The following is a 22,110-nucleotide window of genomic DNA, read 5'->3' as shown; positions in this document are numbered from 1 at the left end:
ATTCCACACTGCTCCTGAATTCGTCATTTGAAAACGATAACAGAGTGAAAAATCAACCCAGCCGCCCGCTGCGATGCGTGGCCGCTTCCGTACTGGGGGGGGGGGGGGGGGGGGCGGGGATGGTGGGGGGAGGGAGCCCCGTGGGGGCAGGGCTAGGTGCCCTCCCCCGGCGGGCGGGCCCAGCGGGCCTGCTCGCTGGGGTGGCGCCTGGCTCAGACAATGCGAACACACAGTCATTCATTATAACTCAATTACAGTGATTAAAGCTGGTGGCATGCAGAGGCGGGAGGGAGTGTTGCCAACAAAATTTACACTCCGTGTCATCAGCGAGAGATAACAGCAGCTGACGCGGCCGCTCGCCTCCCCCTGCCATCTGCTCGGCGCGGGGGCCGCCCGAGGGGCGAGGTGCTGCCGGAGGACCGCGCAGCGGCGGAGAGCTGCTGATTCGGGCTGCCCCCGGCCGAGCTGGGGCCGGGACAGGACAACGATCGCTGGGGAAGCTGCCCCTCCCTGCGGACAGGGCGGCCCAGAAACACGATGTCTGGAACGGGGGTTTGGGGAGGCAATGGCGCCCGCTCTTCTGGGTTTGTGCCCACCGTTGCGGAGGGTGGGACGGGAAGATCTGGGTTTTGCCCCCATGCTCCAGATGAGGAAACTGAGGCACAGACCCATGAGAGACGTCGCACAGTAAGCCTAAACTCACACCTGTTCTAGCTCTCCTAGGGACGATGCAGAGAGGGAGGCTGGGAGGTTGGGGGCCACTCTGGACTGCGGGGACTTGGAGGGGCCAGGCGGAGGCCTGAGACCCAGAATGAGTCAGAATGAGTCAACGGTGGGGACAGGAGGGCCGATGGGGGCAACGTGGGGGACACCAGCCACAGGGCAGGGCTGCTGGGGGAGTGTGGTGGGGCGTGAGGTGGCCATCAGTCAGCAGGCAGCGGATCAGACACCCGTGGGCTCTGGGCAGGGTGACTCAGAGGGACTAGGGGGATGAGACAGGCAGAAGACCGTGGCCTGGGTCTGTGACACCATGAGGCAGAGGGACGGGGAGGACGCAGCTGCCTTTCAAGGGGCAGCAACGTCACCCCAGAGCACCAGGCCTCCAGCTTTGTCAGCCACAGGGAATAGGAACCTGTCTATTGGACCAGCAGATGAGTTGGTCCCCTATCTGGAAAAGTCTCCATTCTGAGACCCTGTTGACTTGGGGTGGGGTGGGGGAAAGGAGGTGCTTCGGGCTCCCTTCTCCTGGTTATTCTCTTACTTGTTTACCCTGAGCATTTTTCCAGCGGTGCCAGCCTCTAAGACCACAGTCACCATGGTAGCCTAATGCTACAGCTAGAGCTCGTTTCCTAGTGCCCAAATCCCACCACAAGTCTCATTTGCTAAACTGCCAGCGGCCCCTTGGTTCCCCCAGGATACATCTGACCCCCCAGGTGTTCTCCTTTGAGCCCCATCTTTCCCCTTTGCCCCAGGGCCTTTGCACATGCTGGTCCACAGACTGAAGCTCTGCCCCTCCTCCTTTGGCCCTCCTCAACCCGCTTGTCCTTCAGAGCCCAGCTTAGGCATTTCCTCCTCTAGGAAGCCATCCCGACCTCAAGGCCAGCTGGGTGCCCCTCCTCTGGGCTCTCATACCTGCATGCTAGTCCCCTTGGAGCACCGACCGAAGAATACAGGGGTCATCTGGGGACAGGTCTGTTTCCCACCTTCAACCATGGTAGCAACCTGGGGGCAATGGCTAGGGCCTGTGCATCACTGAAGTCTCAGCGCTGACTGGACAGGTGTGTGAAGGTGGGTGGGTGGACCAGACAGAAGCCAACAAAATGGCTACCTCACGCAGACTGGCTCAGGAGAGCATGGAACCCAGCCCACACAGGTCAGGGCAGAGATGAGTGTTAGAGTGAAGAGCGAGGGCGGGAAAGTGAAAGGATATGAACCACCCCCCTTCCCCAGCCTCTCCCACATCCACCAGGGTCCCTCATTCCATGCCTGACAAGCCCACTCTGTGCTACACCTTTGGCTCCCAGGCAGGTCAGACCAGGCAGGGCTGATGGCCTAGAGTGGGGCTCGGAGCTGCGGACTGCTGAGGCCTTCTCTCTCCTGCACATCCCACGTCAGGCCACCTAGACACTGGACTGTCAGCAACTGGGGACACTTGGAGACATGGTATAAGAGTGAGGTCCAGGTAGGACCACACCACCTAGCCCGAGAAGCACAGTGCCTGGAATTCCCCAAGTAGAACCGAAAGAGGAAGCCGAGGAGAGGTGTTGAAGGCCGGGGACGAGGTGGGAGAGCCTGCAATGCAAAAGGCACTCAGAGTCAGGAAACCTGGGTTTTTGTTTCAGTCTTGACTCAGGGCTGCCTGAGGTTATGCATTCGTTCATTCTGTGAGCCGAGCTACGGACACAGTCCAATGCTAACGGTGGTCCTGCCTCCATGGAACTTCCATTCCAGGTCACTTGCGCTCTCTGGGTCTCAGTTTTCCCATCTGTCACGAGGGTAATGGCCTTGAACTGGTCTCCCAAAGTTGGTATGGGGGAGGCTTTTTTAAAGTAAGGTGAAGACTCATTGAAAATCATGGCCATCTATATCCAATCTCCTGGGATAAACCATAATGGAAAAGAATATTAAAAAGAATGCATCTATGTATATAACTGGCTCACTTTGCTGTGCTGCAGAAATTAGCACAACTTTGTAAATCAACTGTACTTCGATTAAGAAAAAAAAGAAGAAGAAAGAAAAAGAAAATCACCGCCCGCAGAGCAGGAAAGTTTTTCCCTTTCCACTTCTCAGTGATTCTGATTCGGTCAAGAAGCAAGCTCCATGTGGATGCTGAGGGGTCCTCAATGCTTCTCAGTCAGGAGGACTTGAGGCCTAGTTAGATTTGTTGACATTGCATTTACTAGTGTGAATTTTTTAAACGATGAGTGATAACCCACTGAGGATAATGATATACAGTTTCCCTTTTAAATGCTTATATTTAAGCTTAAAAAGTGAAATTATTTAAAGAAAAACTATTAAGTAACTCGGAGGCTGGTGGGTTTTAGTAAACCAGGGCACATATCAGCAGATGCTAATTTACAAATGACCACAATTCCTTGATCCTTGGGTCCAGGGCTGCTGCATCACCAGGGTAGCTCTGCTCCTGTTGGGGGCAGGGCTCAGAGGCCTGACAGCTGTAGCTCCTAGAACTGGGCCAGCAGGGTCAGAGGAGGGTACCACACCCTGATAAAAAGGTGATGGTGAGCCAGTCGGTAACGTCGGTCCTTGGGGCTTCCCAGGGACTAGGGAGTATGTCCCTAAACAAGCTTGAATACAAATTACTTTCATTGACAGACAAGCTGATCTACAGCGCACGCACAGGGCTTGGCATTAGTTTCCAAACAGTGCTCTGCAGAGAGGGGCGGCGTCTCTGTGCAGTGCTTTACAAAGTGACTCAGGCCTGGGGGCTCTCTCCCTTCTCCCTTCCTCCCTCACTCTTTGTGCCTGCCCTCCTACAGCCGCCCCAGGGGAGGGGTCCTCCTAGGAGTAGCCTCCAGCCCCAGCACAAGGGATCTGTAAAGCCTTTAGCCACCCAGGAGCAAAGTAGCTCAGCACTACAGAGGGGCAGGCAAATCAGGGACCAGTGTGTCTAAAAGGCCTTTCCTTCTCTCAACCCACGACTCCTATTCATCCTTAAATACCTAGGACAAATGTGATCTCCGTTGAAAAGCCTTCATGTATTCCTCCCCTTCTGACCCTCCTAAGAGTTGCATGAACCTTCTGACCCCCATAATATGCTGTTTTGTTCTAATTGATCAAGTTTGTTTTCCCCACTGAGTACACTGCTTGAAGCATGGACCATTCATTTCTATACCCCATGTCCCTAGCTTCTGACACTGGGTACGGGTAGCATAGATATAGAGCATCTGTCTATATCTATCGAATCAGTGGGTGGGTGGAAGGGTGCATTGGCTTGGCTTAAAGTTATGAGCTAGTTTTCCGCTCACTCTACTTCTCTATTTAAGGAGAGGAAAATTTGTGTTGAAGGCATTGTTCTTTCAGGCATTCAGTAACTATTTACTAAGCACATATCATGTGACAGGTACTTCGTTAGGGGCCAGGAGTACAGAGTGAACCAAATTTGATCTGTGCTCTCAGGAAGTTCACAGGTTGGAGAGTGAGGCAAGCAGCAAATTGGGTAACAAGGGAAGGATTTCAACGTCATCATCACTTATATGTAAAACAACTCAGAATTGAATCAATTTTGAAAGGAAATCCAGATAGGAGATCAATGAGGTTAAGTAAAAACCTGCAACCCTGAATTTGAATTAGAAGTATCAGCAGATGTATAGCACAGGGAACTATATTCAATATCCTGTAATAACCTATAATGGAAAAGAATCTGAAAAAGAATATACATATATATATATATATATATATATATAGCTGAATCACTTTGCTGTACACTTGAAACTGGCACGACTTCAATCAAAAAAGAGGTATCAGTAGACTTCATGATGTATTTTATCTTTAACGACTATATAAAAACACGTACCTCCTAGCGCTGCTACTGAAAGGATCTAAAAGCAATGACCAATCCATTAGCATCAAGCACCCCTAGCCCCCAGATTATGGCCCCTTAAATATTACTTCCCGCTAAAAGGAACTAGGGGTCCTTGGGGAAATGGCTGACTCCAGATTTAGGACAGAAAATGGACAAGATGAGAACATTGTCTCGTACCAGAAAGCAGTGAAGCTATCAGACTACCAGAGTCATATCAAAAAGACTCAGAAGGCATCTTCAAGAAGTTTCCTAAAATAGGATGATTTGAGAAGCAATAAGAATAACTCCACTTGACTGAAACATATCAAATATATATAAATCCACATGGGTAGAGTGATACTTTAAAAGAAGAAAATCTTTGAGGTTGCTAAGGAACTAACTTATTACTTTGAAAACTGAAAAATAAAGCAAATAAGTATTTATCGTGCATTGAAACTCTACCTCAAGATAACCAAATGGCTCATGAGGGGCACTTTCTCTTTATAGAAGTACCCAAGCAAATAGATGAAAAAGGAGGGATAGAATTTAAGTATCACCATCTTGCAGCCTCCTAATGAATCCATGCATCTAGACAGTGATCAACCATGACTGCTAACATTCAAAAGGAGAAACACATACATAGTTATGTGCTTCCGAATGGATCAATGAAATAGTCTTGCCTGCACCCACCGCCACCACCCCCCGGCCCCAAATCAAGCCGAGATCTCATCAAGCTCCAAGATATAACTAATTTAGCAATCAGCAAAATTCAGACTGTGAGAAGCTGTGAGGACAAATAATTTTGTTTCTTCAATAAATAAATGTGTGTGTATGTGTGTGTGTGTCAGAGAGAGAGAGGGAGACTAAGATATGAAGAAGGAACCTAAAAGACATTTATCAATTATAGTCGCTTTGTACTTTATTTGGAATCCTAATTCAAATATACACATTTTTAAAAAAAATCACGAGACAATTGAGGAAATTCAAATATGAAGTGGGTATTTTATGACTTTTAACATTGCTGTTAATTTTTGGGGTGGGTTACTAGTATTATGCTTCTATTTTTAAAATAGATTTCACTTTTTGGAGATATTGAAATATTTACTAATTAAATGATGAGATGTCTGGGGGTTGCTGCATAATACTTCAGTGGTGGTAGCCAGGTGGAAATAGGAGGGGTGTAGATAAAACAAGGTTAACCCTGAGTTGACAACTGTTGAAACTGGATGGTGGGTACACGGAGATTCATGATACTGTTCTCTCTACTTTTGTTTGTTTCCTAATAAAAAGCTAAACAAATTTAATCCATGATGTCTATGCATGAGATTGTTGCCCATGAAATCTACAGAATCATTAGAATCACAAAATATCTAGGCTGGAGAGGACCCAGGGATTGCTCACCCAGCCTTCAAGCATGACTCCATAGATAAGACCAGGACCTGGAGAGGTCTGGTGACATAGATAAGATGACATGGTGAGCTTTGCTCCTCTGCCACTGGGCATGTGCGCCTGCCCCCCCCTTCCCCCCACCCCATGCCCAAAGCTCCCCTCTCAGTCACCAGAAATTATGATGATTCCTTAACAAGTCCTGATTTTTCTAGCTTTTCTTTATTTAACCTTCAATTATGAAATATTTCAACCATACAGAAGATAATATGATACTACTAAAGCTACCACACACATTTAGAAAATGTGAACATTTTAAGATTTTCTTCAGTTTTTTTAAAGCTAACAAAACGCGATAGGTAGAACTAACTGAACTCCCACGTTCTTCTCCCTTCCTCCTCACAGATACAATTATCCTGGTGGCATGCTGTGTTCTTTCCACTTGTGTTTTTATAGTTTGATGTGTATACTCAAATTTATAATTGTTTTGTGTGGATTTACATTTGACATAAATAGTATCGTATCGTATATTTCCTTTTGCAACTTGCTCTTTTCACACAACATTGTGTTTTTGAGGTTTATCCAAGTTGATACATGAAGATCTAGCTCATGCATTTTAAAGCCTCTATACAATTTCATTATACAAAAACGTATAGATTTTTCTTTATGTTTCCTCCAATAATGCATTATTGGTTATTGACAGTTATTTTTTGCTGCTTCAAACAATGGGGCAATGAAAAATGTCTGTATGTATCTCTTCGTGTGTTTGTGTAAGAGTTTCTCTAGTGTATATACTTGGAAGTAGAATTACCAGGTCATAGGGTTGTGTTGGTTCTACTTTACTATTGCCAAACGCTCAACAAAGTGGGTGGGTGACCCAATCATGCTCCCACAAGCAGGGTTTGATGTCATTCCCCATCCTCCTGGGAGCTGCATGTTATTAAAGTCAAAAAGTTGCCAATCCAACGGGAATGAGTTGTTCTGTTTTGCTTTTGTTTTTTGAATTTGCATTTTCCTGATGACTAGTGAGAATGGGGCATTTTCACCTGTTTCCTGACCATTTGTGCTTCCTCTCCCGTGAACCACCTGTTTCTGCATTCTGCCCATTTTTCTATGTTGTTTACTTCCACGTACTGACTTGGAAGAGTTCATTACATATTCCAGATACCACTTCTGCGTCCATTATAGGTGATGCATTTATTTTTTTCATGCTTTTTTATGGCATCTCTCATCGTACAGGTGTTTTAAATTTTAATGTAGTCAAATTGACCTCTTTTATTTTTTTCATTATAGCTCTCCCTTTCTGGGTCTTGTTCAATGATCCTTTCCCTACTCAAAGTCCTAAGGTTGTTCCCTAATATTTTATCCTAAAAGTTTAAGGATTTTAATCCTGCTGGAATTTATTTTTGTATGTTGTGTGAGGTAGAGATCCGTTTTCCCCTCCATAAAGATGGTCTATTGCTCCAGAACTATTGCTAATAATGCTTTTCTTCAATGATACATGATGGCACCTAGGTCATAGCCAGAGTTCATCTCTATGGAGATTTATTTATGCACTCTGTTTTGTTCCACTGGTCCACTTGTCTATACATGCACCAAGAGCACGCTTTCCTGCTGACTGTGGCTTTACAATAAGTCTTGATATCTGGAGGACCAGTTCTCCTTTCTTACTCCTCTTCAAAATTATATTTGCTATTATCGGTACTTTACTCTTCAGATAAATGTGAGTATTAGCTTTTAAAATTACATAGAAAGAAAGCATCCTTTTTGGGTTCTGTTTAACATTGCATTACTGTATAGATTGCTGGGAAAGACAGCTTTTAAAATGAAACCGAATTTTCTCCTCCGTGAATATGGTATAGCTTAATGAGACAGGCTGGGACCTGGGCCCCTTCGCTGTAAGTGCTGCAGTGCTCGCACCTGGACCCACCTCTCCTCAAGCAACAAAATACAAAGAAACTGTACGGGACTAAAAATAACTGTGTGCATGGTGCATTTGGGGCAAATTCTGGACCCAAATGATACAAAGAGACCAAAAAAAACGTTTTTTTTTTTTTGCGGTACGCGGGCCTCTCACTGTTGTGGCCTCTCCCGTTGCGGAGCACAGGCTCCAGGCGCGCAGGCTCAGCGGCCATGGCTCACGGGCCCAGCCGCTCCGCGGCATGTGGGATCCTCCCGGACCGGGGCACGAACCCGCGTCCCCTGCATCGGCAGGCGGACTCCCAACCACTGCGCCACCAGGGAAGCCCCCAACTGCCAGTTTTGAAGAGCCTGGAGCAACAACAGGGCGTAGGGAGCAAAAGCAAGATACTGCGCATGCCCCCTCCACACACCACCACCTAAGCGGTGGGCAAAACACCTAAGCCGCCCCTCTGACCCGACCCCTGGACACACCCCTACCCTCACCCCATATAAGAAGCAAGGTTGCCCACCCGCCTTGGGGAGCGAACGGGCACGGGAAACTGTTGTTTGTTCTCTTTGCCCCCTGCTGCAGCAGGCGGGGCCCCAATAAAGCCTTGCCGGAATCTCTTGTCTGGCCTCTAGTCAATTTCTATTGATTGGGGAAGGCCAAGAATCCTGGTCGGTAACATTGTGATCTGCATATACGTCTTTTTTTTTGTGGGGCGGCTGCATTGGGTCTTAGTTGCGGCATGCGGGATCTTCACTGAGGCATGTGGGATCTTTCGTCGTGCCACACGGGCTTTCTCTAGTTGTGGCTCTCGGGCTCCAGAGCGCGTGGCCTCTGTAGTTTGCAGCACGTGGGCTCAGTAGTTGTGGCGTGAGGGCTTAGCTGCCCCGCGGCACGTGGGATCTTAGTTCCCCGAACAGGGATCAAACCCGTTATTTTGGGCTGCATTGCAAGGCGGATTTTTACCACTGGACCATCAGGGAAGTCCCTTGCATAAGTCCTTTTAAAAATTATTTCCTTCTATAACATTTAATATTTTTCTTCATAAAAGTCTTATGTAGCTTTACTTAGATTTACTCATAGGTCATTTTTGTTGCTATTGTAAATGGGTTTTCTTTCTTTAAATTACATTTTGTAATTGATTACTACTTATGAATAGGAATGCTATTGATTAATATTGATTTCAGATCTAGCAACTTGATTAAACTCTATTGTTTTAATTGTATATTTTCTAAGTATGTAGTCATATTATTTGCAAATAATCCTGATGTTCTTTCATTTCAATCATCACATTTGTTATTTTTTATTCTTTTATTTTGTCCTATTGCATTGGCTAGAGCCTTCAGTACTGTGCTGAACAGAAGCAATAATAATGAGCATTTTTGTTTTGTTGCTGACTTTGAAATTATGCTTCTAAAACTTAACCTTTATCTATTATTGGGTTGCTGCTGGTCTGATTCAGCTATCCGTTGCCAGATGAAAGATATTTTCTTTTATGCCTACTTTGGTACTTTAAGGAAAGTCATGAATGGGTGTTGAATTTTACAAAATGCCTTACCTGTTTCTTTTGATTGATAAAACTAAGACTTCCAGCTGTGCTGAAAAATAAGCTGTGTTCTTCAATAATTGGTTGTAGGGTTGGTTCTATGTCTCAATTATGTTGTTCAGACCTTCTGTATCCTTATCAACTTCTCTCAGCTTGATCTACCAATTTCTGTTAGTGGATATGTTAAAATCTCCAATTCTTCCTTATGAAATTCTGTCCATTTTTGATTTATGTAGTTTTTATGTAGTTTTCTTAGCTTGGGAGCTCCCACTCTACATTCAAAGTTTTTTATCTATGACATTAAAGGATTCCCCTTTCTTTCAAGGTAGGCTGTCAAAATAATTGTTTTACTTTTTTTTTTGGCTGTGCTGCGTGGCATGCAGGATCTTACTTCCCCAACCAGGGACTGAACCCAGGCCCTGGCAGTGAAAGCACCGAGTGCTAACCACTGGACTGCCAGGGAATTCCCTGTTTTACTTTAATTTTACCCAACATGTCTGTCCACACGGCTAAAGGGAACCCTAGTTAGCTTGCTGTTAGATTTGCCAGGATTGGACATGCCAGATGTGCTTTGTTCAAGTCTGGTCACCTATTGTCAGCAAACACTTGCATCTGTGATATTCACAAGAGACAAGACCACAGCTCCTTCTCACTCTCGCTTCTGGTCTCAGCAGAGCGGGAGCCCCCAAGGGCCCGCTTCTGAGCCATCAGCCCTGCCCTGTCTGATCTGCCTGGGAGGGGGGGTTCAGAGTCAGGGTCACGGTGAGCACACTGTGGAGTTTTCTGGGCATTGACGGATGTGCCCTAATAGATGTGAGGAAGGCCTAAGCTGGGCAGTGGACACTTCCGTCCTCCTCTTTTACCTTCCTATGGTCTTCATCCTGAGATTGCTGATCTCCTCTTCTATCTGTGAGATCAGTTCTTTCCAAGCTTCTGAGCCAATCCTAATGATGCAGCTGGTCCACCACCCACCCACTCATTCATCCATCTACTCATTCATTTATCCAGCCAGCCAGCCAGCAGCAATATCGTACAAACACTACAAACTGTGTGATCTTGGAACTTCAGTTACATCATCTATAAAATGCATATAATAATAGCATTGACTTCATAGGACACTTACGAGTTTAGAATTAGACAATGCTTATGAAGCACTGGCAGACACATACTAAGTACTCTATTAATAATAGCTATGATCTTCATCACACACTCACTGATTCATTCAACTAACATTTCCCGATCACGTACTGCGTATTAAGTACCAGAGATACGAGACACAGTCCCTGCTCTCGGAGCTCACTGCCTGGTGGGAGGGCCAGGTGGACATCAGGAGAGAGGATGCTATTATTAAACTAAAAGCCACAATACACCATGCATAGAATGTGCCACAGAGAGCTGGCAGAGCTTGCTCCAACAGCACAAAGGAGACACAGCCAGTTTAGACTAGAGGAGCTGAGGCTCAGGGAAGGGCTTCCTGGAAGAAGTGAAACTGAAACTCAGTCCTAAAGGATGAGCAGGGGTTGGAAGAAGGATGTAGGGCATTCCTGGCTGGAAGAGAAACACATACGAAACCTAAAATCAGAGCGTGGCTTCTCGGGGCCTTGGAGGCATGCGTGACTAGTGTGTAAGGTCAAACGGGAGAAAAGGTGAGACATGGCTCTAGAGATGCATGGCTGGGCCTGAGGACAAGTTAAAAGTTCAGACACTGTGCTTGCCCAGGGCCACTGAGGGGCTCCGAACAGGGGAGTGGCGAGGACAGATGTGCAGTTTATAAAGGTCCCGCGTGAGTACATCAGCCGGGTAAGGGACCCAGATCACGTCCAGTGATCCAGTGCACAGAACCCCAAGTCTTTGGATGTTAATTGAGGTGGGGACCTAGAGCCTGGGACCCATCACGGGCAGTCTTGAACTGCAGCTCACCCCCTTTATTTGCTCCTCGTCCCCCTGGCCCTCCTGGCTCAGGCCCGAACTCTGGCCTCTGCAGCTCCCTCCTCCTGAGTGAGCTAGAGCAAGGCAGAAGGGAGAACTAGGTGGGGCGGGGGAGGGGCACGGGGAAGGATATGCCCTTACCCCAGGCCTTAGCACATGCTGTTCCTTCTGCCTGGGACACTCTCCTCCCCACCTCCCTCGGGCATGGTACCTCTGCATTCTTCAAGCCTCAATTCAGCTCACTCCTTCCAAGAACCCCTTTGCTCTGACTCCACGCCCTGGGTAACGTCTCAGCTACGTGAAGTGACATCTTTTGGTTTGTGCCTTCGCGTAGCTCATGGGGCGGCAGTTGTCAGTTTATGTGACGGTTCCTGCCAGCTGGCTGAGAGCTCTGTGGGGAGGGCAGGCATCCCAGCACCCAGAACCATGCCTGGTACACGTTAGGTCCTCACTATAGAAATGTTGGTTGGATGGATGGGTGGACAGAAGGATGGCTGAAGAAATGAGTAGATGAGTGAGTGGGTTGGGTGATGGATGGATGGAAGCATGGGCAAGATGGGTGGGTGAGTTCTAGAGTGTTCTCAAGGCAGGATGACTCGACTCTCATGACTACTGTGGGCCATCTCCCTTCCATGAGGAATTTCCTCACCAGTCCTCTTGAAGAGGCAGGAGGCGTCATCCCCTGGATACTAATCCTCCAAACAGTATCATTCAGTCCTGCCCACCGGGCAGCTCCTTCACTAAGGGTGGGTTACTGAGTTTAGGGGAGGGGGAGGTATGAGTCACAATCTCAGCTCAGGCTGTGTCTCATGGTGGGTTACTTACCCTTTCTGGGCCTTAACTGTCCCATCTATCAAACCAAGGTCTCAGGATAGATGTCTCTTCAAATACAGAAGGCCCAATTTTGGTGTAACGTTTAAAAATACCTCATGAGTACGGTACATTTTATAGAGCACATTTTCTACTGTTGTCATAAAAAAATCAAATGATGCCTAACCGTGTAAATAAAAAAAGGTTCATCGGGTTTGTTTGCTATACTTTATGTTAAAAATAGCTCATTCTCAAACAGTGTTCTTGAAAAAACATTTACACTCCAGCATCACGGGAGAGTCCGCGGGCAGTTCATAACATTTAAGAGTCTTGCCAATAACACTTCCAGCTCCAGCATCCAGACCTCTGTATCTGTTCTTTCCCGTAGACCCTGTAAGTTAGGACAGTCACTGCCCCTGCTTGGTCTGGCCTGGACCCTTGTACATAACCTGATGTGACCTAAAACCGTGAAAGCTGGCTTCTGACGACCACGCCCTCTTCATGCATTTCAAACAGATCTCTCTGCTCTGAGCAAAGGCAGCACAACGGAGCTGAAGAACTGCAGAAACCAGTCCCTTCTCTGGGCTTCAGTGGTGAGCACTGTGACGGCCCACTTGCCCTGAGAAACGGGATAATCTCAAGCCAGTGAAGGCTCATTCTTTATTCACTAGTTACAACCCGGAGCCTATGAAGTCCTGGGCGCTGCCCTCCAGGGAAACTAGTCTAGCTGTGCAAACAGGTGTGTGAAATGCTGCAATTAGTAGGAGCCTGGATTTTTGCAGCAATAGTTAGGGGGTGACTTTGAAAAGGACTAAATAAATGATATCAAGGCTTTCTACCATCCTGCGGAGGGGGAGGTGTGGGCAAGCTCGGGGGATTAAGGATGAAGTCAGATTGTTTACAATACTTGGGTCTCTCCCCAAAGCCTCCAAGAGGCCTCACAAACCTGAGAGTGCGGAGGAATCACCTGCAGAGCAGTGAGAGGGGGAGCTGAGGTTCTGCGAGGTGGGAAGCGTGGGAATGGGAGGGCAGCGGTGGGTGGGGGAGAGAGGAGGAGAGGAAGCAGGCGGAGTGTGAGGCTCGGCGTAGAGAGGCTTGGTGAGCTCCTTTCGGGACAGTGGCCGTGATGACAGGAAGGGGTCAAGGCACCAGCAACCAGGGCCCAAGTGTGTCCCCAACCACACTTTCACAGGTCAAATGTCTCTCCCCACCCTCGACTGTGAGCTTCTAGCGCTCGGCCTGAAACTTGGTCATCTCTCCATCCTCGACTGTGCCCAGGAAATCTTGGGAGGACAGCCTTTCTGAGGTAGGTCGCCTCCCCTTCTCAGAAATGGACCTGACATCGGCCTTCACTCCCAGCAGCACAAGACTGGAGGTAAGCATTATGAGAGGTGTTTTCCTCTTCTACCTGCTGGGGCATGCAAGCCTCAACTCCAACCCTATCTCGGCACCGATGGGCAACCCACTGGCAAACACAGAATTTTCTGGCCAGGGCCTGCCACCTGGCCCCTCTGGCCCTCTGCTGTGACGATAAGACCTGGACAAACAAGGACTGTGGTTCAAAGGGGCGATGCTTTCACTCAAGTTTGTGCAACCAGTACAAGACAGAGCTGTCAGCCAAACTGTAGCCCCAGATGGGCATTCTTGCTACCTGCTGGAAGCTTCTCCGCTGTAAGCCTGAGAGGACAACCGGCTCCAGATAAATGACCCCTGTGTGTGCAGTCCAACTGTCCTTTCTTAGGCTGAGAATAGACTGCTTTATCCTGATCGTCACTCCTTTTTTCAAATGTTCAACTCCCTTTCTTGTATGAAGTAACAGTAGGCAATCGTTTGTGCTGATTTACAATGACTGACAAAATACGGAGCTGGAAACCACGTTAGTCCCTAGTTCTAGAGAGATTTTGCCCATGGCTGCATGACAGCCAAGAGCCTGGGAACCATCCCGGGCCAGCCCTGCCTCCCTGAGGGCACTGCCCTGCATTTCCTATCCTGCCCCTTCCGTAAATAAATCCCTCTTCCTTCAGAAATGCACCCTTAGTGAATTAGAGAGCGGGGTCAGCCCACAACCATCTGAATTTAAGCTTAAAAAAGACGGTGGAGGTTTTCAGGGTCCTGATGTGACGTCACAGACACTTTGCAACTTCACTGGAAGTTCATCACACTTCATTTTTTTCCCAAAAAGTTTTGCAGTGACAGCTGCATAGGACTTCGGTGTTACCTGTGGGCTTCCCCTCAGGGGAAGTTAAGCACTCCCCTTAACTGTCCTGTGCGATCACTTTTTAGGGGCAGGGGCAGCATGGCAGTGCTTTGAAGAGAGAAGAGCTCACGTTTATGGATGACAAAGGAAGCTGCCCAGGATCCAGGACATCGGGGTGACAGCGCCCCGCTCTCTTCTTGGGGGCGGGGGAGGCAATTAAAACGCAACAATCAAACCAACCTTTAAATAGTAACTTTTAAAAATATAAAAACAGCTCATTACAATGACTTTTCATTTTCTCTTTTCTTCAGGAATCAACTTGTCTTCCACCCTCCCTTGTGGGAAGAACCTTAACAAGAGGTGGCAGCTGAGCAGATTCTGAGACCCAGAGAGAGGAGGGAGAGAGGGAGGGAGAAAGAGAGAGAGAGAGAGAGAGAGAGAGAGAGAGAGAGAGAGAGAGAGAGAGAGAGAGACACTCTGGATACGTCTCCCCAGCCTTAGAAAGGGAACGCACCTTGCGTCTCTGCAGCCTCCCATGCCAGGTTGGGGGAGGGGCTCACCCAGGAACAAGAGTGGGAGGGGGGTAGGGGCGTGGTTCACCAGAGCCCCTCCTTCCTTCTCACCAGACAGAATCACACATTATAAAAGAATCCATAAAAATGCAGTATAAAAATTATCTTCCATATGCTACATCCATGGAGAGACCACCACCAGGACTCACGACGCCCTTTAGCTTTTCCTTAGAAGAAGAAAAAATAAGACCAAAAGGAAAAAAGGAAAAAAAAAAAAAAAAACCCCAAAGACCAAAAACCCACCAAAATCCTAACACCTCAGAACATTTTGGTACCAAAAAGTGGCACCTGCAGGAGACGATATTCTAGCTGTAAGCTGTCTGGGCTCCTAAGAGAGACGGGAAGCTACAAGAAGTCAGCCCAGTGCGCCCCCAGCCCAACCCCAAGTCCCCTCTCCCCAGGCAGGGGGGAGATAAACCTCAGACTCACAGCTCTGCAGGTTAAATACACACTTTCCCTCTAAGGAGAGAGGAGGAGGTCAGAGGCAGGAAAGGGGAGAGAAGGCATTTTACGAAAGGACATCACTTCTAATTCCTTTTATTCAAATTAAAAAAAAAAAAAAAAAAAAAAGCACCCACATCAGTTGCTATTTTTTCTCTGGTAGCTCCCTGAGCTGAGTCGCTATGCTTTCCTCTAACTTCGTATCCTTTTTAGGTTGTGTCCGAAGATTAAGAAGGGCCGGAGACAGAGTGGCTTTGAACTTCCATTTCTCACCACGATAACCAAATGTGCACCAAAGAGAGATGGAGGTCAGGGTGGGAGGGAGGGAGAGAGAGAGAGAGAGAGAGAGAGAGAGACAGACAGACAGACAGTGGGTCAGACACCTGAAAGGGGAGCATGGAGCTCAGGAGACTACAGAAAAACCCACCATTTCTGCTGCCGTCAGCCCGGGCTGGCACCCATCTCAAGCTCTGTCAATCCGTCAGTCTATCTGGAGCTTGGTCCTGACACGCCTCAATCGATTCCCAGGTCCACATGGGGATACACTTGTCCAGGGGGGTACCTGATAGCCAACCTGGCTGCCAGCCGTAGTGCCTCTCCTCCACCCCAGGAGTTTTCTCCCCGTTCTACTCCCTCTCCATTCTGCACCCTGCTCCCTGCCTCCCCTTCCCAGATGGGAACTTTTGTTGTTTTTTTTTTTTAAAAAAAAAAAAAAGAAAGAAAAAAGCCACCACCACGAGTGGATTACAAATACAGCAGGCGAAATACACGGCTGGCGTTGCTGGTGGGAAGGGGCCTCCTCCCCCCGCTGACCAGTCCGAGATAGGAGTCTGTTATTTACACTTTTCACAAACCTTGTGCGCTGCACAGTCAGGGACGTGAAACCCCCCCCTCCCCTGGCACAAACGTGTGGTCCACGCTCCAGTGTCCCCGAGCCAGGGCAGGGGAACACATCAAAAACAAGAGGGGAAGGAAAGATTCATGAGGGCGTCTGTGGGGAGCCGGAGCCACGAGCCCCCGAATAAATCTATGTGTAGCATCTGCCAGGATCGGTAAGGGGAGGAGAGGAGAAATCCATCAGAGTCCGTGAGTCCCATCAATCCACGCCTGGGAGTCCCGACTGTGACGGGGGCACCTTCTCAGCCGCCGGAGCACAGCGCTGGCCCGCTCGCCGCCCATCCTCCACATCCACGGAGCCCCTCGCCGGGGTCTCCCCGGCACAGCTGAGTCTGTCTCTCCCGGAGTTTGACAGCCCTGTTACAGTCCTTGTTTAGTAGATGACCTCATAAACCGTGGCCTTCTTGTCACCAGAGCCTGTTACAATATACTTGTCATCCGCCGAAATGTCACAACTCAAGACAGACGAGGATTCCTTAGACTGGAGGAGGAGAGGCAAGAGAGGGCGGCGAGAGAAAGGACAGAAATTCACTTTGTGGGTACTGGACGCCCCTTCAGTGCTCTCTGAATTCAACCGCCCTCTGCCCGCCCCGGAGCCCACACTGCAAGGCCTTCAAACACAGCCCTTCCCGTGAGAGGGGCCCCTTCCACCTGCCTCCCCACAAGGAAAAGCTCGTTAACAGGGCCCAACGTGATCTTTACAGTCTCTGAGGAGCAAAACAGAACACTTGAGCCTCCTGAGTTTACAAACAGGAAGAAGCTTGTCTGAGCTGGGAGCAGGTGTCAACAGGCCAGACCCTCAGCCTGGTGAGCTAAGAAAAAGGATTTGCACCTGAGTTTTGAAGCATCCAGTGTAACTGGAGGCTTGAAAGTTACGTGCGTGACACGCTAGATGCCAGACTTCTAGCCCGAATCCAGAAAGTGGCTTGTTGGCTCCGAGAGTGGGTGTGACTGTGTGTGTGTGTGTGGGGGGGGCATGTCTCTGTATGTGTGCGCGTCTGTGTGACCAAGTGAGAGGGCGCAGCATCAGGCCCCAGGTCTTGAAAACTCACAGAAAGCCTCTTCCTTCTCTCCCATCTCCTTCTGGATCTTTCTCCTGCCCCACCTCTCTCCCTACTTGGAAGTGTTGAGATGAAATACGAACTTACTTGAATATCAGACAACACTGCTCAGAAAAAAAGCTGCCCAGTTTGCTCCCATGCCCAGCACACCTCCTGCGAGGGCTCAGCGTGCAGGCCAAAGCCAAGAGCCTGTTTTCACTTCTCCTTGCTCTAGAAATCCTACAAGAGCCCCTGCTTAAAAGCCCTCACCCCGAGGGGTCAGATGCCATTAGCAGCAGAGTGTATGGCCCACTGACGCGCCCAAGTCCAAGCCCTTGCCTCTGGAGAACCCATCCTGGACCCCTGGCAGGCAGGGGCTGGAAGAGGCCGGGGCAAGTTCTGCTTTACCTGCCCCACCCCCGCCCCCAGCGCCGCGGACGGGCCCTGACTCTGGGCAGAATCAGGAGGGGTGCTCGGATGGCGGGTGGTACCTGGAATATGCTGGCTCCATACGGTGTCCTCCAGGCGTTGAGAAGGTTATCTTTCCCAGTGCTCACAAACCACTTGCCTGCAGGCGGGAGGCAAAGGAAACATCAGGTTGTGGGCTGCTGCCCTCTAAAGTGAGACCCGCCCCATACATGGCTGGCTGCCATGGAAACACAGTGTGAACCGCTAACCAGTGCTGGGCCAACTCTTCACTTGTGAGAGGCATTTTGTAACCGAGACACAGTAACACAAACATCGACACCCAGAGAATGCCTTCCTCTGCAATCGAGGGGAGGGGTGGGCAGGCTGGGACGGAGAAAGGGAGGATCTGCAGTTAATCACAGGGATTACACTGCCCAAAAGATTCTTTTTAAAGCCACTAAGGTTGACTGATCCATCTCGATTCTACTACTGGAAGACGGCAGGAAGTACTAGGAATGACAAAGCTCTGAGTGTCTGGAGACCCAGCTGAAGGCGGGGATCGCTGCAGGTGCGCTGCCAGGGCTCTGCCTGCGTTAATGCCCCAGGGCTCCCAGAGCCACGTGGGGTGCCTGCAATTTCTGGTCCACAGAAAGACCGGTCGGGGTTTAGAGAGGACGGGACGCATCAGAGCTGCACAGCCGTAACTACTGAGTCCGCGTGCCACAACTACTGAAGCCCACGCGCCTACAGCCGTGCTCTCCAACAAGAGAAGCCACCACAATGAGAAGCCCACCCACCGCAACAAAAAGCAGCCCCCACTCGCTACAACTAGAGAAAGCCTGCGCGCAGCAACGAAGACCCAACACAGCCAAAAAGGAATAACTAAATTTCTAAAAAAGTAAAATAAATTTATATATATAAAAAAAAAGTGGGTCGGCAGATATTCCAATCCAGAGCTATGGCCACCAAAGCCTGGGGTCTGAACCACAACCTGGAAGCGCTGCTGGCAGGGCTGTGAGTACTGTCCCTTTGCCCCAAGCCAGCACGGTCTGGCTCTGGCCTGGTCTCACAAGTGCTTGGTACCCTGTGGCAGTACCCGCATCCGAGGATGCAGGGGGGGATGCCAGGTGGGGGGCACTGGTCAGGGTCAGGGGACCTGGTTCTGGGACCGTGCTCACTTTGGGCCTCTGGCCCTTCTCTGAGCTTTGGGCCGCATCTATGCACAGAGGGCAGGCCAGGCGTCCCGGGGCTCCCACTCCCCCAGGCTCACCGCAGTAGGCGAACTTGAGGGATAGCACGCAGCTCTCGTGCAGGTGCAGCTGGTACTTGTCGGGCTTGCTGTGGTGCAGCACCTCCACGTTGCTGCTCTCCATGCCCACGGCCAGCCACTCCCCGGTGGGGCAGTAACCCAGCGAGAAGATCTGCGGGGGAGGGGCATAAGGAGATCAGCAACCTCCAGAGCCACAGGGGTGGGGGGGGGGGTCCTCGAGGGCCCTGCTCTGGGACCCTGAAAACTCAGCGTCCCACCACTCCTTCCCCCAGCACCTCCCCACCTGCCATTTGTAAAGCCAAGCCCGATAACCCGGGGGAACGGGATCTCATGTTTCATCCCCATTTGACAGGTGACGAAGTTGAGGCCCAGAGAGGTTGCTGACTCTAGAAAGTAAGTGGCAGAGCAAACTCAGAGGTGGCACAGATATTTCACTCTCACAGTTATTCTCTCTTGCCTCAGTGACTTCTGCCTTTCCTTAAGAAAAACGTGAGTCAATAAAACACTAACGTCTTGAATAGCAAGATTAAAATATTAAAACAAGTAATGAAACAACAACAGAACCCAGTAATACCTGGCACTTATAGAATGCTTTCTATGAGCCATGCTTACAGCCAAGGCTTTTAGAGGGACCATTTCAGGTGCTCCCGCCAGGCCCACGGGGCAGCTATGACTACTCCCATCCCACATAAGAAAACCAAGGCCAAAGTGCTCAACGGCAGAGGAGCTGGGAATCAAATCCAAGCCGTTGGCTCAAGTGTGTCCAACTCCAAAGCCTTGTCGATTCTGTTTCATTGCCACTTCCTCCAGGAAGCCTTCCCAGATGGCTCAGGTTGGTCTCAGGTCCATTTGCAACGACCAGGTGTGAGGGCCCCTTTGTCCCCTGACTCAGCCACTGGGACCTGGGGAGGAAAGGCCCCACGCTGCTCCAATGGAGGGAAGGGGGGGGTCTCGGGGGCACACCTGGGAGGTGAAGTCATGCTGCTGCAGCTGCCGGCCCTCCCGCAGGTCCCAGGAGCGCACGGTGTTGTCCAGGCCTCCGGTCCATAGCTTGGTGCCGTCGTGGGAGATGTCTATGCAGCTGGCCCCATCCGTGTGGCCCTGGAACTGCCTAGGAAGGCCAGGCAGGGATGGGGGTGAGCTCCGGGGAAGAAGCGACGCCAAGCGGACAGCCATCCCAGGGGGCAGGCCAGCTCCGCCTGAGCAGAACAGGAAACAGGTCCATCGTCCCCCCGGGGAGCTTGTTGCAGCAGAGCCAGGCCTGGGCCCCTCTCCTACTCTGCTCAAGGGTCTTCGGCAGGGGCAGTTCTGGGAGAGCAGGTACGTAACAGGGAACCCCCCCTGCCTTAGCCCGACACCTCATGCCTCCTCAATTTGCATTCTTGATCCATCCTTGTCACCCCGCATGAACCACGCGGCTGAGGCCATAAACCAGCTGCACGGCGCTATGACTAACACAGACGGCCACACTGCACTGAGGGCCGATGCTGGGCCCGGCGCTGGGGCTCCGACTCTAAGGAAGGGGCTTCACTCCGCCCGTTGCATGCAAGGGAAACCGAGGCACGGAGGTTAAGCGACTTGCACAAGGTCACACGGAGGCAAGATTGAAACCCTGCAGCTTCGCTCCCGAGGCCCCACACTTAACCACCAAGAGGTACTGCTCCTCCACTCTGGTCTCAACGCCTCTCCTTCTCCTGCCCTCTCTGTGTGTCTCCAGCTCCCCTTCTCCCCGGAGCCCTGTGCAAGTTCCTGGGCCAAGGAGCCCTCCATCGTCTACCCATGCCAGGCATCTGGCACAAGCTGTTTTCTCACCTGGGTGCCCTCGCCCGTGCTGTTCCAGCCGGCCCACAGCACCTCGGACAGGCCAGTCGCAGCAAAGATACCAGGCACGGCCAGCGAGGCCCTCCCGAGGACGAGGACCCCCGCTCCCTCCCGTGTCTAACCTGACTAGGGTCTGGTTGTGCAGGTCCCACACGGCAATGTTCCCGTCGCTACAGCAGGAGAAGCAGACTTTGGCGTCGGGGCTGATGGCCAGGGCGTAGCAGGCCGGAGCCGAGGATGTCAGCTCGGCCTTGATGCGGGGTGTGGGTGACGCCAGGTCCCAGATGGTGAGCGTGCTGGCCTCGCCGCCTACGATGAGCGTGCGCCCGTCGGGGAGCAGCTTGCAGGAGCGGATGTAGTTGTCCCTGTTCTGGAGGGGGAAGGGGCAGCGTTCAGCACCACCCACCTCCCCTCCTGGGGACCAGGAGGGTCCACAACAAATGAGCATCCTGGCCGCTTCTGCCCACTTCCTGCCCTTACCGAAGGCAGCTGCCAGTCCGACTCCGCTCCTCATTCACTCCTCGTCCACCCCCCTTCCAAACTTTCGCTCACTTCTTCACAGACCCCTGGAGGTCGGCATCACCTCCCCTTACAGACGACGAAAGTGGGGCTCAGGGAGGTTTGCCAACTTGCCCAAAGTCGCCCAGCCAATACAGGGCTGCACCTGGCCGGGGGGATGGGGCTCTCCCCCTGACCCAGGCTGTCCCGCTCTCCTAGACCAGGTGGAAGGGATGCCCACAGCTCTGGGATCCTCACCAGGCAGTCCAGCTGGGAGATGGGGCTCTTGCTGCCCGGCTGGCTGATGTCCCAGATCTTCACGCAGCCCTTGCCACCTGTGTAGACGTGCCGCGTGGGGTTGCTGATGGTCACTGCACACACCACCTCCCCGTGGCTGAGGGTGTTGATCTGCCTTGCGTGCCTGGGGATGCCGGGGCCTGCCAGGGCATCGTGGGGGAAGGGCACGGGCTGCATCTGCCCGTCAGCACTCACGTGGAAAGAGTAGGCTCTGGGAGGGGGAGAACCACACTTCTGCCATCTCCAATCCTCTAATAACAGTTTGTACAGCTCCTGCCTAGTTTGACCGGCACCCGCCCCTGCCTGGCCTCCTTGCCTCCAGGTGTCCCCTCTCTCCAGATCTGAGGGCACCTGGTAACCCCAACCTCCTTGGTCTGGCTCCACCAGGCCGGAAACTGCTGCAGAGTCCAACCTTGGCTTCTGCCCCCGCTTACAGATCCTTGCTCCAAACCAGGTGGCTGACCCCAAACTGGCTGCGGGAAGGGAGCACCCTTCCCCCACCATCTACAGAATCCCGAACACGCTGACTCCAGAAAGGACCCAGCTTGAACGCCACCCCTCCTCTAG

General features: G+C 50.7%; 1 protein-coding gene across 6 annotated transcripts in view; it reads right to left on the bottom strand.

Moving 5' to 3' along the window:
* Nucleotides 1-14,535: 14,535 nt before the first annotated feature.
* TLE3 (TLE family member 3, transcriptional corepressor) overlaps nt 14,536-22,110 on the bottom strand; it is a 47,709-nt gene continuing 40,134 nt past the window's right edge. For all 6 annotated transcript variants that reach the window (XM_032622079.1, XM_032622081.1, XM_032622080.1 and 3 more), the window contains 6 exons: nt 21,505-21,754; nt 20,871-21,118; nt 19,891-20,038; nt 18,928-19,078; nt 17,741-17,817; nt 14,536-16,690 (listed from right to left, as the gene is read on the bottom strand). In XM_032622079.1, coding sequence (XP_032477970.1) covers nt 16,583-16,690; nt 17,741-17,817; nt 18,928-19,078; nt 19,891-20,038; nt 20,871-21,118; nt 21,505-21,754 — 982 coding nt within the window. In that variant the 3' untranslated portion in view covers nt 14,536-16,582. The remainder of the gene's footprint in view (nt 16,691-17,740; nt 17,818-18,927; nt 19,079-19,890; nt 20,039-20,870; nt 21,119-21,504; nt 21,755-22,110) is intronic.

The sequence above is a fragment of the Phocoena sinus genome, chromosome 2, assembly GCF_008692025.1.
Source record: "Phocoena sinus isolate mPhoSin1 chromosome 2, mPhoSin1.pri, whole genome shotgun sequence".
Lineage (NCBI taxonomy): Eukaryota > Metazoa > Chordata > Mammalia > Artiodactyla > Phocoenidae > Phocoena > Phocoena sinus.
Note: the sequence above shows the minus strand (reverse complement) of the source record. Positions and strands in the feature narration are given on the sequence as shown.